We start from the raw sequence: 23,261 nt of genomic DNA, 5'->3' as shown, positions 1-23,261 counted from the left end.
ACTACATCACCAAATAGTCAGAATGTGGGTAAACCAATAAAATAAAGTTGATCTAAATTACAAACCACCTGGAGCGGCTGTAGCTCAGGAGGTAGAGCAGGTCGTCCACTAATCACTTTGGATAAAATAGGTCGGTGGTTCGATTTCCACCTCCTCCAGTCTGCATGTCGAAGTGTCCTTGGGCAAGATACTGAACTCCAATCGCTCCGGATGGTGTGCCAGCACCCTGCGTGGCAGCCTGCCGCCATCGGTGTATGAATGGGTGAATGTACCTACTGATTGTAAAGCACTATATAAATGCAGGCCATTTACCATTTACCATAAAACATAGAAATACAAGGTGTAAATATTGGAAGTTTTATTGAAACTGGAACATTAATCCAAGTATAATAGTAATCATAATACACAATCACAAAAACAGACTAGAAAAATGGATTAGAAAACAAAATAACCAAGGCAAAAATAAAACAGAACAGAGAAATAAAAAGTGACTGCTTTTTTGTCCACGTATATGGACACTTTTTTCACAGCCAAAGTATCAGGCCTTTGTTGCGTATTATGACCCAACCAGATGATTGTGCCAGTGTTTGGGAGTCTGGGGCACATTCACAACCTTATCCTCCATGGACTGCAGTTGTAAGGATTGCAAAAGAGTGATGCAAACAAAACTGTCTAAATATTGTTCAGTCTGGAGGCAGCCTGTCTATCTGGAGACGATCATGTTTAATATACTGTATCCTTAGTATCATTGTCCATTTGTCAGATTAAGCTATCACAATGTTACATTCTTCCCTCTTCTGTGTATCATATTGTAACCTTTTTCCAAAGTATTTAGATCTTGCATTGTTGCTGCGCGTATATAAGATGTTGGAAGGGCAACAGAGAGGCACTGGCCCTTTCCACTCTCTCCACAGTTTGCATCTTTGCAATACAAGTAAGTAATGTCTCTCACTTCTGTAGGTGCTGGGGGTTTCCTAAATAGAGCTGGTCAAATGGTTCCATCTCTGTCAATCCATCCCTTGACGATAGGACTCCATAACACGGGTTTGGACATGTGACTGTGACACCATATCACTGTCTGATACATTGCTCTTGCTGTCTACCAGCATGTCATGCACTCACTGACTGTGACACAACAAGTAGTTTGTACAGAATAGGAAAGACAACAGCATTCACCAAACTCAAGACCCATCTCAGTGAGCTCAAAGATCTGGCCCATTTTCGACTCTTCCAGCTTGGAAGTCTTTGCCAGTCGCAAGAGAATTTGCGCTTCTGCTTTACGGAAAAAATAAAAAGGAAAATGGACTGATGTGCACAAACTTGGATGAACTGAGGTTCATAATTGCATCAACAACATATGCAGCCTCTGCAAACCTGCCACCAACAGAGGATGAATTTGCACAACATGTGCAAAGAGCAATGTACTGTATCAGACAGCGATATGGTGTCAGAGTCACATGCCCAAACCCCTTTTATGGAGTCTTATCGGCAAGGGATGGATTGTCAGAGATGGAGCCATTAAACCAGTCCTATTTAAGAAACCCCAGCACCTACAGAAGTGAGAGACATTACTTACTTGTATTGCAAAGATCCAAACTGTGGAGAGAGTGGAAAGTGCCAGTGCCTCTCTGTTGGCCTCCCCTGTACGGAGTTCTGTACCTGGTGTGTAGAATGTCAAAATGTGTCCCCAAACGTCTCTGAGGAACCTGACATTTGACATTCTAGTATCTATATACTTGACCTCTCACTGAAACACATCTTATGTACGCGCAGCAACAATGAAAGATCCAAATACTTGGGAAAAAGGTTACAATATGATACACAGAAGAGGAAAACATTTAACATTGTGATAGCTTAATTTGACAAATGGACAATGATACTAAGGATATATTAAACATGATTGTCTCCAGATAGACAGGCTGCCTACAGACTGAACAATATTTACACAGTTTTGTTTGCATCAGTCTTTTGCAAGCCTAACAATTGCAGTCCATGGAGTATAAGCTTGTGAATGTGCCCCAGACTCCCAAACACCGGCACAATAATCTGGTACGGTCATAATACGTTCAACAAAGGGCTGATACTGTATTTCATATTTGGATATTTGGACTTTGGCTGTGAAACAAGTGTCCATATACCAGGTCAAACGAGCAGTCACTTTTTATTCCTCTGTTCTGTTTTATTTTTGCCTTGGTTATTTTGTTTTCTAGTCTGTTATCCTGTTTTTGTTTATGAAATGAAATGAAGCACTGAGATTTGGGGCTACCATAAAACAAATGTATTATTATTACTATTATACTTGTATTATTTCATCATGTCAAGACAGGAGATACTACTGATTTATTATAGTTTGGATTAATGTTCCAGTTTCCAGCAAACTTCCAATATTTACACCTTGTATTTCTATGTTTTCGAGGCTTGTAATTTTGATAAACTTTATTTATTGGGTTACCCACATTCTGATTATTTGGTGATGTTGTTCAGCCACCTGGTATTTCCCTCTCCAAATATGATGACCATCAGAGTGGGCATTCTTAACTTATGTGCCACAGTACCCATCTGACCTGAACCACTACTGTCCCAACTCCAACCTCCCCTTCATCTCCAAAACTCTTGAGAGGGTGGTTGCCGCCCAACTCCAGTCCCACCTCGACTCAAACAACCTCCACAAACCATTTAAACAGCCCTGGTAAAAATAACTAATGACCTCCTCCGTGTAGCTGACTCTGGACTCCTCACCATCCTCATCCTCCTTGACCTCTCCACTGCTTTCGATACCATCTCCCACCCGCTACTTCTGGAGCACCTGGCGAACATTGGAATCACTGGTGTTGTAATTCCCTGGTTTGCATCCTACCTCACCGACAGACAACATTTTGTCCAACTAGGGAACCACACGTCCGGGTGTTCTGCCGTTTGACCCAGGGGTCAGTATTGGGTCGACTCCTATTCATCACCTACCTCCTCCCCCTGGGTAAAATCCTCCGACACCATGGTGTCCGGTTTCACTGCTACTCCGATGATACCCAGGTCTATATCTCCACGAAACCCACCACCACTCTTCCTCCCACCTCCCTCACTGCCTGCCTCCAGGACATCAGGAGCTGGATGAGCAGGAAGTTCCTGAAGTTAAACGCCAGTAAAACCGAGGCCTTGCCCATCAGCTCCAAAAACACCCTCTCAAAAGCTCATAACACCACTGCCCCAAACATCATCATTGACAGCTTCCCTGTTCCCTTCTCCACCCAAGTCAACAGCCTCAGCGTCATTCTGGACAGCACCCTTTCCTTTGCACCCCACATAAAAAACATCACCCGGTCTGCTTTCTTCCACATCCGCAACATCTCCAGACTCCGCCCATCCCTGTCCCAATACAGCACCAAAGTCCTCATCCACACATTTCTTACATCCCAGATTGATTACTGCAACTCTCTTCTCTCTGGCCTACCCACCAAATTGCTCAACAGACTCCAAATGCCTGGATCATCACCCGCACTAAATCATCTGACCACCCTGTTCTCATTCAACTCCACTGGCTTCCCATTCACTACCAGATTGACTTTAAAAACCTTCTGCTCACTTACAAAGCCCTACACAACCTAGCACCCACCCATCTCTCTGACCTCCAGGAATACACCCCTTCCCGCTCCCTACGCTCTTCCTCAGCTGGCCTCCTGACCGTCCCCACCTCTCGCCTCAGTAAGATGGGTGCTAGGGCCTTCAGCTGCTCTGCACCCAGACTCTGGAACTCCTTGCCCCCACACATCCAACAGTCTGACTTCATCACCACATTCAAATCCCACCTCAAAACCCACCTGTACAAATTGGCCTACTCACTTTAATCATATACAGCACTTAATCTGTTATTCGCCTGCCGTGTTTATCTCCTGTCTTTTCTTATATCTATGCTCGTCGTATTTTAATGATGCTGGTGTTTGCCATGCCTGTTGTTTTTATGTATGATCTTTTAGAATGTTATGTCTCTTATGCACTGTACAATGACCTTGGGTGTTTTGAAAGGTGTCATCAAATAAAATTATTATTATTAGAAGTATACCACTTATCCCCCCATTCGGAATTTTGACTGGTTCAGAGAAAAGGCAGGGCTATGTCTAAAGAAATCTCATTTGCAATAGAACGGTACCAGATATCTCCATACAACTACTGGTTAGTGTTCAATAGCACCCTAGACAATTCAGTAATGGTATATTTTTCAGGGATTTCTGTTTTTCTGATAAATGAGAGAAAAGTGATGGAGTCCTGTTCCTATCACCACAAAGTACAATTTCCGCCTAAACTAAAGCTATATTTACAGGACTATAATTCATGATCTTTTTAGGTAAATAATTTTCTGACTATTTGGTGATGTAGGGCAGCCACCTGGTTCATACCTCAGCAAATCTGATGAGGAAAAGAGTGAGCATTCTCAAGGTATGAGCTTTTTTGTCACCTTTACCCTATTCGGACTGGCCTAATTTGGCTCTTTTTCAGGGATTGGGGTAGTTCTAAAGAACAGCCAAAAAAACATTTTTTCCCCAAAAATAAAATTTGCCAAGAATCAATTTCATTAATGGGAGACCTTAAAGATAAGAAAAAACATTGTTGGCATTTGTTCTACCTCGGGTAGGGGTATCTCAAAATCTGAGGGCCCTTTCTGCTAGACTATAAGTGTAACACCGGTCACGTGCATTTTGATCAGGTAAAGTGCAGCATGACTGCGAGCGCACACCCCTTTTGACAGAGCCTGCGTTAATGCTTTAGAATACAGCCGGCAAATAAGCATGTAGTTATAGTATAACTACGGGGTACAAGGAGTGTAGTTATAGTATAACTACGGGGTACAAGGAGTGAATTTAAACTTTAACTAGAGGGTAACAAGATCTGTAGTTATAGTATAACTACGGGGTACAAGGAGTGTAGTTATAGTATAACTACGGGGTACAAGGAGTGAATTTAGACTGTAACTAGAGGGTAACAAGATCTGTACTGTATAACTACGGCGTACCACACTGTACTTACAGGGTAACTACGGGGTCGCGGTCTGTATTCTGAAGCAGGGGACCAATTCTGTACTTATAGCCTAATTACGGGGTACCACACTGTACTTACAGGGTAACTAGGGGGTCGCAGGCTGTATTCTAAAGCAGGGGACCAATTCTGTACTTATAGGCTAATTACGGGGTACCACACTGTACCACACTGCACTCCTTAAACCCCGTAGTCATACTATAACTACACTCCTTGTACCCCGTAGTTATACTATAACTACACTCCTTAAACCCCGTAGTTATACTATAACTACACTCCTTAAACCCGTAGTTATACTAAAACTACACTCCTTGTACCCCGTAGTTACACTATAAGTACAGTGTGGTACCCCATAATTAGCCTATAAGTACATAATTGGCCCCCTGCTTTAAAATACAGCCCACGACCCCGTAGTTACCCTGTAAGTACAGTGTGGTACCCCGTAATTAGGCTGTAAGTACAGATCTTGTTACACTCTAGTTAAAGTCTAAATTCACTCCTTGTACCCCATAGTTATACTATAACTACACTCCTTCTACCCCTTGATTGATTGATTGATTTTTATTTATGGATACAGAGAAGACAATTTACAAAAGAAAATTCCAAAGGATAACATGTTAAAGTGAGAACACTTATTTCCAACATGGTCCCTGCTGTTGTAGGACAGAACGCACAACACATAACATGTAAAAAGTCAGTCATATCAATATACAATTTCTAATCAATATACCATTTCTTATCCGTAACCAGACACCTAAAATCATTAAAACAAATAACAAAACAAAAACATGAAAATCGGCAACAATTTCAGAGAACCAAATCCAAGAACAAAAACAACAATATCACGAATTAAAAACACTGTTTTGCTGGCGGCAAAACCTGTGCTCTAGCTGGCCACTTTACTCCAAAGATGATCCCGGACCTGCCTTCTAAAGACACCTCTCGACTCTGACAGCTTGATACCTAGGGGAAGGCTGTTCCACAGCAAGGACCCAGTATAAAAAAGGAGCTTCGAGCTGCTACACTATTCACTCGTGGTACCTTGCATGAGCGCACACTAGCCCTGGTGTTGTGACCATGCTGGGTATGGACCATTGCTATCTGTGAGCCCAGATACATGGGGGCAGTACCATTGATGATGTTATACATATGGTTTAGCTTTAGCTGTTCAATCCTAAACTCAACAGGCAACAGACCCACCTTTTTGAATTCGTTTCCACCTACATGTGTCCTAGGAGGAACATTCAGTGAATAACGAATTATATTATTTTGCATAACCTGCAACTTCTTCTGTAATTTCATGTTCAGACCACAGGTACCAAGCTGAACAGGCAAAATCAAAGTGGCACTGTATCAGTGCTGTTACAAGGAGTTTTTTAATAGCAATATCAAACTGCCTTGTTCTGCGATACAGAAACTTGAGTTTACTGGCACTAACTGATCCAGAGTGATCCCAAGGTACGTAACACAAGCCTGTGAGACGATTTCAGTATCTTCACATGTAACCTTTATCTTGCTCGACTTCTGCAGCCTACGCTTAGTGGCGAACAGAATTGACTCAGTTTTGCCTAAGTGCAGTGACAATTTGTTGTCAATGAGCCACTCCCTTACATTTTCTAACTCCCTACTAAGAGTGATCTCAATATCATGGATATCTTTCCCAGACACTAGTAGGGAAGAGTCATCAGCATACAAAATAAGTTTACATTTTACTGCCGCTGGCATGTCATTAACATAAATGAGAAATAAAATAGGCCCTAAAATTGAACCCTGCGGCACACCACAGGTGACACTCATGGGTTCAGACAGGGTCCCCTCAACATCACAGAGCTGGGTTCTCCCTGTGAGATAAGATTTGAACCAGTTTAAAGCTGCAGACCCAAATCCCATACTCTGAAGTTTGGATAAAAGTATAGAGTGATCTACTGTGTCGAACGCTTTCTGTAGGTCCAATAATACCATGCCAGTGTAGTTACCATTTTCACTTTCTTGTCTGATGGAATCACAGAGGTGGATGAGGCAGGTATCGGTGGAATAGGCTGCTCTAAAGCCAGACTGGAAATCATACAGAAGGTGGTGCTGGATCATATACTCTTCCATTTGATCAAACACAGCTCTCTCCAATAACTTGGATATGGTTGGTAAAATCGATATGGGTCTGTAGTTTCCTACGTCAGAACTGCTATTCTTTTTAAACAGGGGGAGGACTCTTGCCTTTTTCATTTGAGCAGGAACTTTTCCTGATTTTAATGATAAATTAAGAATGTAAGCTATGACCTCACAAATAACACCTGCGCTATCTTTCAAGAACCTAGCTGGGATCAGATCCAGCCCAGTTGCTTTGCTAAGACACAATGAAGACAACATTTTCTTGACTTTCTCCACTGAGACAGGTTTCAACTCAAAGGTGTTAGGAGTAACATTTTTACCTTGGTAAAAACTGTTCACAAAAGGCAAACCAAACCTCCCTGAGCCATTTGGTAGTTTGGAGACCAGGCTTGCAGCAATGGTTGTAAAAAAAGAATTAAACTGCCTAGAAATGATATGCTTATCAAAACACATTTTGCCATCATTGTTCAATTCAGTACTACAAGATTTTGTATTACATTTTCCCGTGGAGCCCATATCTTTGAGGACTTTCCACAGTTTTTTGGGCTGATGCACATTCTCTGCGACTGCATCCGTGTAGTACTGAGACTTAGCTTTCTGTATTTTGTATTGAGCCTGATTTCTACACTGAAGATATCTTTCGTGGTCAGTATTAAGTTTAGACTTTTTGAACATTGCTAAGTTGCCATCCCTCTGTCTAATGAGGTCTATTATTTCTGCTGTCATCCATTTGGCACTTCTCTGTTTAAGTCTGACCTCTTTCATGGGTGCAACAATATTTAGTACCTCTAAGAAAATACCTTTAAATGAATCCCATGCCTTATCAGCATCATTACATTCAAAGACAACAGACCAATTTTGTTCAGTAAGCTTCTGCTCAAGCTTCTGCTTAGTTATACTATAAGTACAGATCTTGTTAACTCTACTTAAAGTCTAAATTCACTCCTTGTACCCCATAGTTATACTATAACTACACTCCTTGTACCCCGTAGTTATACTATAACTACATTCCTTGTACCCCGTAGTTATACTATAACTACATATCTTGTTACCCTCTAGTTAAAGTTTAAATTCACTCCTTGTACCCCATAGTTATGCTATAACTACACTCCTTAAACCCTGTAGTTATACTATAACTACAGTCCTTAAACCCTGTAGTTATACTATAACTACACTCCTTAAACCCCGTAGTTATACTCTAACTACACTCCTTAAACCCCGTAGTTATACTATAACTACAGTCCTTAAACCCCATAGTTATACTATAACTACACTCCTTAAACCCCATGGTTATACTATAACTACACTCCTTGTACCCCGTAGTTATACTATGACTACACTCCTTAAACCCCGTAGTTATACTATAACTACACTCCTTAAACCCTGTAGTTATACTATAACTACACTCCTTAAACCCTGTAGTTATACTATAACTACACTCCTTAAACCCCGTAGTTATACTATAACTACACTCCTTGTACCCCGTAGTTACACTATATAAGTACAGTGTGGTTCCCCCGTAATTAGCCTATAAGTACAGAATTGGTCCCCTGCTTTAGAATACAGCCCGCGACCCCATAGTTACCCTGTAAGTACAGTGTGGTACCCCGTAATTAGGCTATAAGTACAGATCTTGTTACCCTCTAGTTAAAGTCTAAATTCACTCCTTGTACCCTGTAGTTATACTATAACTACACTCCTTCTACCCCTTAGTTATACTATAAGTACAGATCTTGTTACCCTCTACTTAAAGTCTAAATTCACTCCTTGTACCCCATAGTTATACTATAACTACACTCCTTGTACACGTAGTTATACTATAACTACACTCTACATATCTTGTTACCCTCTAGTTAAAGTTTAAATTCACTCCTTGTACCCCGTAGTTATGCTATAACTACACTCCTTGTACCCCGTAGTTATACTATAAGTACAGATCTTGTTAAAGTCTAAATTCACTCCATACCCCGTAGTTATACTATAAGTACACTCCTTGTACCCCGTAGTTATACTATAACTACATGCTTATTTGCGGGCTGTATTCTAAAGCGTTACCGAGCCTGCCGACAGATTTTCAATGCAAGTCGAAAGTAATATGTTTGATTTGATGCGATATCAAAGTAGTATGTTTGATTTTTCATTAAGCGAAAGCACTGCTGGTATCGATACTGTTGCAAGTGAGTATTGTTTCAAATGTTTAGTATTGATACTTATAGATATTGACAACCTTACTTTATACCTGACACATCAGAATTTAAGTAAAGATCTATAGTTCCTCAAACATACAGAATATTAACTGTTGTTCTACATAGCAGTGGCTTAACATGTTACAAAGTAATGTGTCACACATTACTAATAATTACATTACATTACTGTAATCACATTACTTTTTCCTGTAACAGAGTAAAGACATTACTGTTCCAGGTTCAGTTTTATATTCCGTTACTGAGCAGATCGGTTGTTTCTTGAGTTTCATTCTTTAGTCAAGTTCAACTCTTTATTGATAATATCTATGAAAGATCCCCCTCGTCTTCTCCTGCCTTCAGCTCATGTGAGAAATATCAGAATTACAGAGTGACATGAACGAGCCGACACACAGGAAAATATGACTCGGAAACTTGTATTTTGTCTAAGGTGTCTAATGGTGTCAGGCGGAACTGTGTTACCAGAATTTGAACCGAACTGCCTCAATTATTGTAGTTATCCTCATTAGTAGTAGTAGTAATAGTAGTAGTAGTAGTAGTAGTAGCAGTTGTTGTAAATGTTTTTCTGTAAACAGAGTTTTTCTGTAAACAGAGTTTCCAACTTTGGACGCTTAGAGACCTCAGCTCTCAAGTCCTGGTCTCAGCTCTGAAGTCCATCTCCTCCTTTATCCTTTATTCAGATTGAGGGGCTGCAACTTGTCAGAGACTGACTGTGAAATCCTGGCCTCAGCTCTGAAGTCCAACCCCTCCCATCTGACAGAGCTGGACCTGAGTCACAGCAACCTGATTCTGGAGCGGATGAAGCTGCATTCAGGAGTGAAGCTTCTCTCTGCTGGACTGGAGAATCCACACTGCAGACTGGAGACTCTCAGGTCAGACATCATATCATATTTAATAATGTGCTGATGAGATTTCAATATTGTACTTTGAGGACATCTGAAGTTGTTCCATCTGAAATCAGACAGCATGTGGTTTTAGAGGCTTAGATCTCAGATGTTGCTCATGTTGTTTTCCCCAGAAGTGGAAAGTGGAAAGAGTACTGATAAATCCTACTCAAGTACAAATAAATAGTGTTACTTTAGTGAAGATCAAGTACAAGTGAAATTACCAGTCCAGGAAATTACTCAAGTAAGAGTAAAAAAAGTAGCCTATTTAAAAGTACTCGAGTAAAAGTACATTTGTGTTACTTTAAAAATCTTTTATTTATTTATTTATTTATTTGCGGGACAATGATGTCATCAGTGACATCATTATTGACCAAATCATCATTATGACATCACTGATGTAGTCATAGGCACTGTTGTCATAGGCATTGTGACATCATCAGTGACAGTGATGTCACCAGTAATGCGAAGTTGGGCAATTGTGCGCTGCACATGCCAATGGAGCATGCGAGGCGACGCAGCAGCCAAGCTGCATGCGAGGCAGCATCATCATTGCCAGCATTATTAACCAAAATCATCTTATGACATCACTGATGATGTCAGGGTCATTGTGACATCATCAGTGATGTCATAGGCATTGTGACATCATCAGTGACAGTGATGTCATCAGTGATGAGAAGTTCAGCAATTGTGCGCTTGTGAATGCCAATAGAGCAGGCGATTGTGCGCTGCGCATGCCAATAGAGCAGGGGAGGCCACGCAGCATCCGAGCTACGGACGAGGCCACGCGTTTCAGTCGGCAGCAGAAGGGCATCCCTGCAAGCTCTGCCATTGTCTCTGACCGGCTCTGACTGACCGGCTCCGCTCCCTGCGTGTCAAATCCCTCGATCTTAACTTTTGTGTCAGGTTAGTTTAGTTGTTACACATCCCGGGTTGACAGATTCTGTCCTCCATTGACTTCCATTCAAAAATGCTTTATTTGGCCATTTTTCAAAAGTCATCGATTCCCTGATGTTAGGCATCCATCCTGGAGGGAAGGCTTCAAATTATAGTTGTTACTGTGTTTGAGTATTTCCCCCCAATTTGACCAGTTATGGCACACCAATACAATACTATATACTGGTTAATGTCTAGAGTAGTCAGTTTGTCTGATCTTCTCCCCCCCCCTCTCTTTCTCTTTCCCCCTTCCCCCGCTCCTTCCCCTCTTCTCCCTTCCTGTTCTCTCCTCTCCCACATTTCCCATTCCCCCCCACCTCCTCTCTTTCCATGCTCTTTCCTCCCCCACATCCCACCGCTCTCCCCCCTCCCTTCTCCTGCTCTCTCCTCTTTCTCTCCTCCTCTGCTCCTTCTCCTTCTCCCCAATTTTTCCCCATTCCCTGCCACTTCCTGCTCTCCCCTTTCTCACATTCCCCCTGCTCTCCCTCCCCTGCACCCTCCCACCTCTCCTTCTCTGTTCTCTCCTCCCCCACATTTCCCATTTTCTCCCCACCTCCTCCCTCTCCCTGCCCTCTCCTCCCCCACATCCCCCCGCTCTCCCTCCCTCCTCCACTCTCCTGCTCTCTCCTCTTGCTCCTTCCCCACCTCCTATACCCTCCAACATTTCCCATTCCCTCCCCACCCCATCACTCTCTCACATTCCCCCTGCTCTCCTCCCTTCTCCTGCTCTCTCCTCTGCTCTATCCTTCATTTCTATATTTTCTATATTTCTCTATCAATTGTTCAAATGTTATCTTTATTCTGTATATTCTTGCTACTGTTGTGTCAGCTAGAATTAGCTAGACATATTTTCTGTGAAGCCCTCTGAGACATGCTTGTGAATTAGGGCTATATAAATAAACTTGACTTGACTTGACTTGACAATAAATTTCATGCAGTTTACATGAAATGTAATGGGTTACATTTGATTACCTTAGAATACATTATTATGTGATTATACATATGATTAGAACACATTATTATGTGATAAGCTTCTAACTTTGATAGGTTCGAGGTTAGGGGGGAAGGCCGTACCAGTTCCGACACAACCCTGCAGTGTTCGCCAGTCTATTTTGATGACAAATAACCTTATTTTGGGCTCAAAGTCTTACAAATAAGCTGTTGGTAAAAACAGGTGATGACGTCAGACATTATGGTTGTCTAACAGGGCTGGGTTAAAAAAATCGATTCTCCGATTTTGAATCGATTTTTATTTTAATCCTTTGATATCGATTCATATGCCTATTTTTAAATCAAGAATGAAAAAAACCCTGTTAAATCAATAATATCTCTTATCTGCATACATGTTTTGGCTCTTCTTTACTTTCGTTTCTTTTTTCGTAAAATTTTAATTTGATTTCATACTTGATGATTTTGTTTCTACTTATGATGTTATACAAGTAGATGCCTCGTATAGGCCCTTGCGGGTCTCTTGCCTCTACTTTGCACATTTCTTTTCTTGTTTATTATCTTGATAACTTGATAACTGTTTTAATATGTGCTAAATAAAATAAATATATATATATATATGTCCAGAGATCGATTTTTTTTTATTAAAACAATTTTTTTTTTAATAAACATAGGCTATATAATATTATAGGCTGTGTGTGGTAGTTGAAACATAGTTTCAAGTTGACGTTTATTTATGTTTGTAGTTGAAACAAGAACATAAATACTGTAGGCTACATAAATGGAAATGTTTGATCATTAATATCTACTTTTAGAAATTATATAGGCTTAAATCAAATCACTGTACATAATTGTGAAAGTGTCTTTATTGACAGATGAAAAGGCTGTTATTTAACCTTTGTCACCACCTGGTGAGTAAATATATGTGTAACTAAAACCATTAAAATTGACAACCGGTCCGCAACTTTTTTTCCCCATGTATCTACCGGTCCTTGGCGCAAAAAAGGTTGGGAACCCCTGTGTTACATAACTGGACAGTCATGTAATTCAGGTTACAGCTCAAAAAACCTGTTTTAGTATCACTAACCAAATCGATATTGAAATTAATCGAATCGGAATCGAATCGAATCGGGATTAATCGATTCGGAACCTTGTGAATCGGAATCGAATCGATTCTTGAAATTTCAACCAATACCCAGCCCTATTGTCTAACGACTGACGTATGGTATTCAGATAATAATCATTACTGTATGAGTTATAGTGAATAGTTGGCATTAGCGTCAGGCATTAGCTAGCTGTTAGCGTTTGAACTATGTTAGTTACATTGCAGTAAAAGGCCACTGAATGACCAGTTTGATATAACTGTCAAGCAGTTTGATTCACACTCTTTCCATAACTTTGATATATATTGGCTGGTTGCTGATATTTATAACAATATTGTGGCCTCTGGACAAACATTTTGCAGAGGTAGAGTCAGCCATACTGTTTTCGGTCTACCGCCTGGACTGTGTTGGCCTGGAAGGAAGACAAAGATCGTATATTGAATGCAGCAGCGAGGCTCTTTTCCTTTTTTGGACAACAGCGCTACAGCCATGATGTTGCAGTGGAACAAAGTATAACCCTTTGGTTCTAATATATGATCTTCGGCTCAAATGATGACGTGTGTTATTACAGCATGCGCTCATGTATGTTTTCATAGAACATCAATGGCGAGGAGACTGGCTATTGTGGACTAGAGGGGGAAAAAGCTGTTTACAGCCACCCACCGAACGTACCATGCAGGCTGCTTCATTGCATAATCCACATCAATCGTTTTCAGCATGTAGCAACGAGCTAGCAACTAGCGCTGCTGTTGTTATTGTTTCAAAGGCAGCAGCGCAGGCATTTGAGCTCGGCAGATTCGACACGTACAGCAGCAGAGGCATACAGATTCGACACGGGGGCTTGGAAAGGAAATCCAAATATGGTCGCAGCCGCAGTCAGAGCGGGTTGGAGCCAATGCATTGCTTGCAGGGAGCAGAATTGGATTTCCATCCGGCACCGACTGAAATGGTCGGCACCAATGAGAGAGCTAAGTCCACCATGCTGCTTCCCCCCAATCAGACTATGGTGGTGCTAACTACCAACATGTTAGTTTGTGTAGCTTGTTAAATAAATGTCTACCTCCAGCCTAGCAAGGGTTCATTTAGGGACAAGTCTAGGTTAAGTTAGGATCAAGTTATTGTTAAATCAGGATTAAGTTCCCCATCCGACTCAGATTCTGCTTTTTACCATTACTGTCAGAGAAAATACCATCTGAAAATGGTGTCCAATGTTGTAAAAATTGGATTCTGAAATTTAACTAAACCTTGTGACAGCCTGTCTGCTTTCAGATGAAAAGACTCTATAAGGCTGACATGATGCTGATCCACACTGACAAGATGCTGTCAGTGTCGATTGTTGAAAGCTTTCCGGGATATTTTATCTTATACCTGTAGCTATTTTGCTTTATTCTTTATTCAGATTGAGTGGCTGCAACTTGTCAGAGGCGTACTTTGAAGTCCTGTGCTCAGCTCTAAAGTCCAACCCCTCCCATCTGAGAGAGCTGGACCTGAGTGGATGCAGGTTGTCAGAGTCTCACTGTGAAGTCCTGGTCTCAGCTCTGAAGTCCACCCTGGCGTGTCTGAGAGAGCTGAACCTGAGTAACAACAACTTACAGGATTCTGGAGTGAAGCTGCTCTCTGCTGAGCTGGAGAGTCAACACTTCAGACTGGAGACTCTCAGGTAAAATCAGTTTACAGTTTTTCTCAGCTGATTTGACACATTTCTCCAAAATAAGGTCTGTTCTCTCAAAACAGGATTCCTGAATCTGCAAAGGTCGCCGTCTAGACAAGGGCCTCATCAATACAGTCTGTCAGTAGAAATAATACAATAAAGACATTAAATATAAGGGTTAGTTAACCTCATCAATACAGTCTGTCAGTAGAAATAATACAATAAAGACATTAAATATAATGGATAGTTAACCTCATCAATACAGTCTGTCAGTAAAAATAATACAATAATGACATTCATATAAGGTTAGTTAGCTTCATCAACACAGTCTGTCAGTAGAAGTAATACAATAATGACATTAAATGTAAGGGTTAGTTAGCTTCATCAATACAGTCTGTCAGTAGAAGTAATACAATATTTACATTAAATATAAGAGTTAGTTAACCTCATCAATACAGTCTGTCAGTATAATACAATGATGACATCAAATATAAGGGTCAGTTAGCCTCATCGATAGTCTGTCCGCGGAAATATCATTAATTAATACACAGGACAATATGTTACTATCCCTTGTGCCAAAATCCGAGGTAAAACACATTTAGAAGCCCAACCCAGATTAACAACAAGCTAACAAACAACAAACAAGCTAACAAGCTAACAAACAATATACAAATCACCAGTTAGCTGGTTAGTCAGTATAAATAATACAATCATGACATAAAATACAAGGGTCAGTTAGCCCCATCAATACAGTCTGTCAGTAGAAATAATACAATACTGAGATTAAATATAAGGTCAGTTAGCCTCAATGATAGAATCTGTCAGTAGAAATAATACAATAATGAGATTAAATATAAGGTCAGTTAGCCTCAATGATAGAGTCTGTCAGTAAAAAATAATACAATAATGAGATTAAATATAAGGTCAGTTAGCCTCAATGATAGAGTCTGTCAGTAAAAATAATACAATAATGAGATTAAATATAAGGCAGTTAGCCTCAATGATACAGTCTGTCAGTAGAAATAATACAATAATGAGATTAAATATAAGGTCAGTTAGCCTCAATGATAGAATCTGTCAGTAGAAATAATACAATAATGAGATTAAATATAAGGTCAGTTAGCCTCAATGATAGAGTCTGTCAGTAAAAAATAATACAATAATGAGATTAAATATAAGGTCAGTTAGCCTCAATGATAGAGTCTGTCAGTAAAAATAATACAATAATGAGATTAAATATAAGGCAGTTAGCCTCAATGATAGAGTCTGTCAGTAAAAATAATACAATAATGAGATTAAATATGAGGTCAGTTAGCCTCAATGATACAGTCTGTCAGTAAAAATAATACAATAATGAGATTAAATATGAGGTCAGTTAGCCTCAATGATAGAGTCTGTCAGTAAAAATAATACAATAATGAGATTAAATATGAGGTCAGTTAGCCTCAATGATACAGTCTGTCAGTAGAAATAATACAATAATGAGATTAAATATAAGGCAGTTAGCCTCAATGATAGAGTCTGTCAGTAAAAATAATACAATAATGAGATTAAATATGAGGTCAGTTAGCCTCAATGATACAGTCTGTCAGTAAAAATAATACAATAATGAGATTAAATATGAGGTCAGTTAGCCTCAATGATAGAGTCTGTCAGTAAAAATAATACAATAATGAGATTAAATATGAGGTCAGTTAGCCTCAATGATACAGTCTGTCAGTAGAAATAATACAATAATGAGATTAAATATAAGGCAGTTAGCCTCAATGATAGAGTCTGTCAGTAAAAATAATACAATAATGAGATTAAATATGAGGTCAGTTAGCCTCAATGATACAGTCTGTCAGTAAAAATAATACAATAATGAGATTAAATATGAGGTCAGTTAGCCTCAATGATACAGTCTGTCAGTAAAAATAATACAATAATGAGATTAAATATGAGGTCAGTTAGCCTCAATGATAGAGTCTGTCAGTAAAAATAATACAATAATGAGATTAAATATGAGGTCAGTTAGCCTCAATGATACAGTCTGTCAGTAAAAATAATACAATAATGAGATTAAATATAAGGCAGTTAGCCTCAATGATAGAGTCTGTCAGTAAAAATAATACAATAATGAGATTAAATATGAGGTCAGTTAGCCTCAATGATACAGTCTGTCAGTAGAAATAATACAATAATGAGATTAAATATAAGGCAGTTAGCCTCAATGATAGAGTCTGTCAGTAAAAATAATACAATAATGAGATTAAATATGAGGTCAGTTAGCCTCAATGATACAGTCTGTCAGTAAAAATAATACAATAATGAGATTAAATATGAGGTCAGTTAGCCTCAATGATACAGTCTGTCAGTAAAAATAATACAATAATGAGATTAAATATGAGGTCAGTTAGCCTCAATGATAGAGTCTGTCAGTAAAAATAATACAATAATGAGATTAAATATGAGGTCAGTTAGCCTCAATGATACAGTCTGTCAGTAGAAATAATACAATAATGAGATTGAATATAAGGCAGTTAGCCTCAATGATAGAGTCTGTCAGTAAAAATAATACAATAATGAGATTAAATATGAGGTCAGTTAGCCTCAATGATACAGTCTGTCAGTAAAAATAATACAATAATGAGATTAAATATGAGGTCAGTTAGCCTCAATGATACAGTCTGTCAGTAAAAATAATACAATAATGAGATTAAATATGAGGTCAGTTAGCCTCAATGATAGAGTCTGTCAGTAAAAATAATACAATAATGAGATTAAATATGAGGTCAGTTAGCCTCAATGATACAGTCTGTCAGTAAAAATAATACAATAATGAGATTAAATATGAGGTCAGTTAGCCTCAATGATACAGTCTGTCAGTAAAAATAATACAATAATGAGATTAAATATGAGGTCAGTTAGCCTCAATGATAGAGTCTGTCAGTAAAAATAATACAATAATGAGATTAAATATGAGGTCAGTTAGCCTCAATGATACAGTCTGTCAGTAAAAATAATACAATAATCAGATTAAATATGAGGTCAGTTAGCCTCAATGATAGAGTCTGTCAGTAAAAATAATACAATAATGAGATTAAATATGAGGTCAGTTAGCCTCAATGACAGAGTCTGTCAGTAAAAATAATACAATAATGAGATTAAATATGAGGTCAGTTAGCCTCAATGATAGAGTCTGTCAGTAAAAATAATACAATAATGAGATTAAATATGAGGTCAGTTAGCCTCAATGATACAGTCTGTCAGTAAAAATAATACAATAATGAGATTAAATATGAGGTCAGTTAGCCTCAATGATAGAGTCTGTCAGTAAAAATAATACAATAATGAGATTAAATATGAGGTCAGTTAGCCTCAATGATAGAGTCTGTCAGTAAAAATAATACAATAATGAGATTAAATATAAGGCAGTTAGCCTCAATGATAGAGTCTGTCAGTAAAAATAATACAATAATGAGATTAAATATAAGGTCAGTTAGCCTCAATGATACAGTCTGTCAGTAAAAATAATACAATAATGAGATTAAATATAAGGCAGTTAGCCTCAATGATACAGTCTGTCAGTAAAAATAATACAATAATGAGATTAAATATGAGGTCAGTTAGCCTCAATGATACAGTCTGTCAGTAAAAATAATACAATAATGAGATTAAATATGAGGTCAGTTAGCCTCAATGATACAGTCTGTCTGTAAAAATAATACAATAATGAGATTAAATATAAGGCAGTTAGCCTCAATGATAGAGTCTGTCAGTAGAAATAATACAATAATGAGATTAAATATGAGGTCAGTTAGCCTCAATGATACAGTCTGTCAGTAAAAATAATACAATAATGAGATTAAATATGAGGTCAGTTAGCCTCAATGATACAGTCTGTCAGTAAAAATAATACAATAATGAGATTAAATATAAGGCAGTTAGCCTCAATGATACAGTCTGTCAGTAAAAATAATACAATAATGAGATTAAATATGAGGTCAGTTAGCCTCAATGATAGAGTCTGTCAGTAGAAATAATACAATAATGAGATTAAAGTCCCCCTCCAGTGTATTTTGTCATTTTTAAGATAGTTAATATGTTGTTGAGTCATGACCTGGTCTGTTGATTAGCCAATGTATTTATTTTGTGCTCAAAGTCCAGAAAAAGAAGCTGTTGGTCAAAACGGGTGATGAGGTGAGACATTATAGTGGTCTGAAGACTGACACATGATAGGCAGATAATACAGTACAGTAGACAGTAAATAGCTAGTATTAACCTCTGGTATTATAGCTAGCTGTTAGCTATGTTAGTTACGTGGGCATAGCTACATTAGTTATGTGGGCATACCAGTGAATGACCTGTTAACCAGTTTGAGTCACTCTCTTTAAACCCCAACAGCTTTGATATCTGTTCTCTAGTTGTTGATAACAATATTATGGGTCCTATCTTGGCAAAAGCGGTAATTTAGTGTTTGCGCTCGTTTAACGCTGCGTGCAATGCAAATTGGGGGCGTGCACAAGCGCATGCCTGTTATAATTGTAGCTACTGGAAATATGCGTCCCACATGCCAAACCAGGCATTTCAGCGCTAAAATGTGGGGATAGATGGCATTATCCTATTGTCAGACCGCAAGGAGGGGTTAAGGTAAATTAATTGAGAAAACTTGGAGATTGTAGCCTGCAATAGGCTATTCACCTTCACCTGCTATCCCATAACCCGGAGGGTCGTTGGCACCACAGCCAATCTGTCGCAAGCTCTCTCCATCTCTCTCTGTCCTCGGCACGAGTCAGCAGTTCAATGTTTCGCCGAGTTTTAATTGAGTCCACTGTAAATCCTCCAATCTTTTCTTTTGTTTCTGCCATTTACCTGCTGCAAACACATTTCTATTGTCAAACCCCAATCAACAAAATAACGCAAATTGCATCAAAACACAGATGTTTTTAACAGGTATATGATGTGATGGTGTCGTTATGAGATAGGGATAATATATACAGTCAATAGGCCTACACCTATCCAAATTATGCATGGGCAGAATGACAGCATGCCTCATGCAAACTGTATTACAGGGACTGCAAGACGGGAATCTGTTTGATTGATGTAACGCCCAGGCATTGCCAAGCCACACCTGTGAATAATTCTGGTGGTGAACACCGCCCAAATCCCATTTGCTTCCATGCATAAATTATTTGGCACACCTCTAATCTGCGCTTGCGCCCATTGTTGTGATGAGTTATGGTCCCCCGCGAGTAATTGCATGCCCACCATATTTTGGGGCTGTTTTAACTTAAAAACAGGGAGGTCACGTCTACCCAAACAAGTATATCATTTTTAAACAGTTACGTTTCTGTATAAATCATTACAATATGCTCCCGTGAGGTGGCGATGGGTTTAGCTGCTGCCGGGCGGGGGTGCAAAACTCTGCATAACACCTGGACACTAGCGCAAGGCGGACTGCAATCTTCCCTGCCTTAAGGTGAGGAAGCGCAAATAGGGGATATCGCCTCTACCAAGACATAGGGCCCTATACTAATGTTTTCCAGAGACTGTCATGGCGGCATGGCTGTTTATAACTGTTTACCAGTATTTATGCTCTGGGCGCAGACAAAGACTTGAACAAAGAGAGAAGAGAGAGAGAACAGCGCTGCAGTCATTATGCTGCAGTAGCATAATGAGTGTAACAATTCCTAATTAGCCTTCGGTTCTTATCAATGTAAGTTCCTTGGCACAAATGATGACGTGTGTTTATACAGCGTCCACTCATGTATTTTTTCATAGAACACCAACGGCCCTATCTTGGCAAAAGCGGTAATTTACAGTAGCACTTGCGCATCTTTACCGCCAGGCGCAGGTGCAAATTGGAGGCGTGCCAAGTCATCTGCTATTCTCCGTGCCCCGCAAAATTCCACCCGTGCGCGACGCAAACGGGATTTGGGCGGTCTTAACCACCTGCATTATTCACAGTTGTGGCCTGTCAATGCCTGGGCGTTACATCAATCAAACCAATTGCATTCCTGTCTCACATTCCCTTTAATACAGTTTGCAGGATACATGCTGTAATTATTTTAATGCGTAATTTGGACATCTGACAACAACCATCGCATCAGATACCTGTTAAAAACATCTGTGATTTGTAACCAGGGGGAGAAACCCCTCAGTTGTTCACTATTCCTCTTTACTGGGGAGCACTCTGTCCGAACCAGCACACAGACACAGGTTCAAAGTTCACAAAAGGCATTTATTTTGACAGGTAAAAAGGATAAAAAGAGTCCCGGCTAAAAGTCTTTTTAAGAGTCCAACAGTGGCAGATGTCCGACGTGACGACGTCCCGGCTCTTTCGATCCCCCGAATAGGCTGTGGGGCGCCTAGGAGGCAAAATGGCAGTTACTGGGGATTCGCACAGCCAGCGGATTTAGAGGGGCCAAGGCACAGCCAGTCTTTTGCATTGGGTCAATAGTAATGTCAAATTAACAAACAAGCCAACTTGAGGAAAACAAATCAAAATCAGATGGCCACGGCACGCCAAACTATAACACAAAACAAATAACCTATAAGCTAAAGACCCAAGCAACTGATCCTGTAGCCTTAACTGGGAGGAGGGTGAAGCGAACTTCACTCCTCCACAATTCCCACAGGGCGTCCTCTCTCTTTTTCCTCAATCCGGTCCTGTGTGCTGTCTCACGCACCGCCTTGTCACCAGCTCTCGTACCACTTGTAGCCCTGGCTGTCCTGTCTCCGTCCCTCTGTGCCGTCTCAGCCCAGTCTGTCACTTGCTCATGCCGGTTTGCTCTGCCTTCTCTCCACTCTCCACCTGTATATATGGCAGCTTGTGTGGCCAGGAAAACCCACAGCTCACCCCAGGTGCGCCAATCACCCCAGGTGGAAACATTCACACTAATCACCAGGTGAGGGAGGGAATTGGATGGGTGCATTCATACAGAGTGCAGTGAAGGAGAGATGACCCACACCCACACACAGTCACCCCGTGACACTCCCCCCATCCTAATGTGTTCTAGTCCCTAGGACACCAATCAGTGCGTGTTCTAACACCCCTCCCGATACCTCTGTGGCAGTGCTCCCCTAGTAGACCTTTGGGACCGTCTGGGCTCAGGCTGGGGATCTTGTTCCTCTTGTCCCCCACCCAAAACTGGAACCATCAGTCCCCATGCTGGCCAGCACCCTTCATTCGGCTGGTCGCCTTTGGCCACAGTTGGTGCTTGGGGTGGGTAGTGGAGGCATGGCCGGAGTAGGTTGCGATGGAGGGAACGCTCAGGGCCCTCCTTACCCTCGGGTCTGATCCGGTACACCGGGCGCTCTGGGTGTGTCCGACTCACCACCACGTATGGCTGCTCCTCCCACCTGTCTCCGAGTTTGCCCCTCTGCCCCCTCTCTCGCCGCCTCTGGTCCAGAACCAGGACTCGCTCGCCCGGTAGAAGGGGGGCTTCTCGTGCAGTCCGGTCGTACAGTTTTTTGTTCTTCTCTGCTGCTCTCTGCAGGTTGTCAGACGCCTTCCCATAGGCATAGCGTAGCTGCTCTTGGTGCCTACTGACCCAGTCTGTGGTATTGCCAGGTATGGCAGGTCCTAGAACTCCAGTCAGCATGTCTGCAGGCAGCCTCAAGTGTCGGCCAAACATCAGAAAGGCTGGTGCGTATCCTGTAGAACCATGAACAGTGTTATTATACGCTTGCACTAGCCCAGGTAAGTACTCCACCCACCTATGCTGCTTTTCCACTTCCAGTGTGCCAAGTAGGTTCAGGAGGGTCTGATTGAACCTTTCGCAGGCCCCATTCCCCATTGGATGATAGGGAGTGGTACGGCTTTTTCGACACCCATAGATTTGGCAAAGTTATTTCACCAACCTTGACTCGAAGTTTGGGCCTTGGTCGGAATGAAATACTTCGGGGCAGCCAAAGGGTTGGATAACATAGGTCGATAAGGCACGGGCTGTTGTGAGGGCTGTTTGGTCTGCAGTGGGAACTGCCCATGCAAACTTTGAAAACAGGTCTGTCATTACCAGTATATTTTGATATCTGTCTGTGGGGCGACCTAGTGTGAAAAAGTCAATGGCTACAATGTTCATTCATTCAATCTTTATTTAAACTCGAAAATTCATTGAGGACAAGCCTCATTTGCAATGATGTCGAGTAAAGAAATACATACATAATAAATACAGTAAATGTACAAAATGCAAACATAATAAATGGTAAATAAATATAAAGTATGTACAGTTAATCAAAACAAGTGCAGGTTATGGTGGTGGAATGGTTGGTGATCAGAGATTTAAACTGACCGAAAGATACCAGGGTATTGAGTTTTAGTGTTTGTTGAATGGTGTTCCATGTATGAGGTGCACAGTAGTTAAAAGCAGTTTTTCCGAGTTCCGTATGAACTCTTGGAATCACAAGAGTGAGC

At 40.5% G+C, this 23,261-nt stretch overlaps 1 protein-coding gene across 1 annotated transcript in view; it reads left to right on the top strand.

Moving 5' to 3' along the window:
• The window catches only part of LOC310792199 (NLR family CARD domain-containing protein 3-like), a gene marked incomplete at both ends in the record, with an annotated part of 38,200 nt that extends 16,329 nt beyond the window's left edge, over positions 1-21,871 (top strand). The window contains 3 exons of the mRNA XM_083653928.1: positions 10,022-10,213; positions 14,612-14,872; positions 21,865-21,871. Coding sequence (XP_083510054.1) covers positions 10,022-10,213; positions 14,612-14,872; positions 21,865-21,871 — 460 coding nt within the window. The remainder of the gene's footprint in view (positions 1-10,021; positions 10,214-14,611; positions 14,873-21,864) is intronic.
• Between the last annotated feature and the right edge of the window lie 1,390 nt (positions 21,872-23,261).

This window comes from Poromitra crassiceps (assembly GCF_964638095.1).
Source record: "Poromitra crassiceps genome assembly, chromosome: 17".
NCBI lineage: Eukaryota > Metazoa > Chordata > Actinopteri > Beryciformes > Melamphaidae > Poromitra > Poromitra crassiceps.
This window is presented reverse-complemented; position numbering and strand designations above follow the sequence as displayed.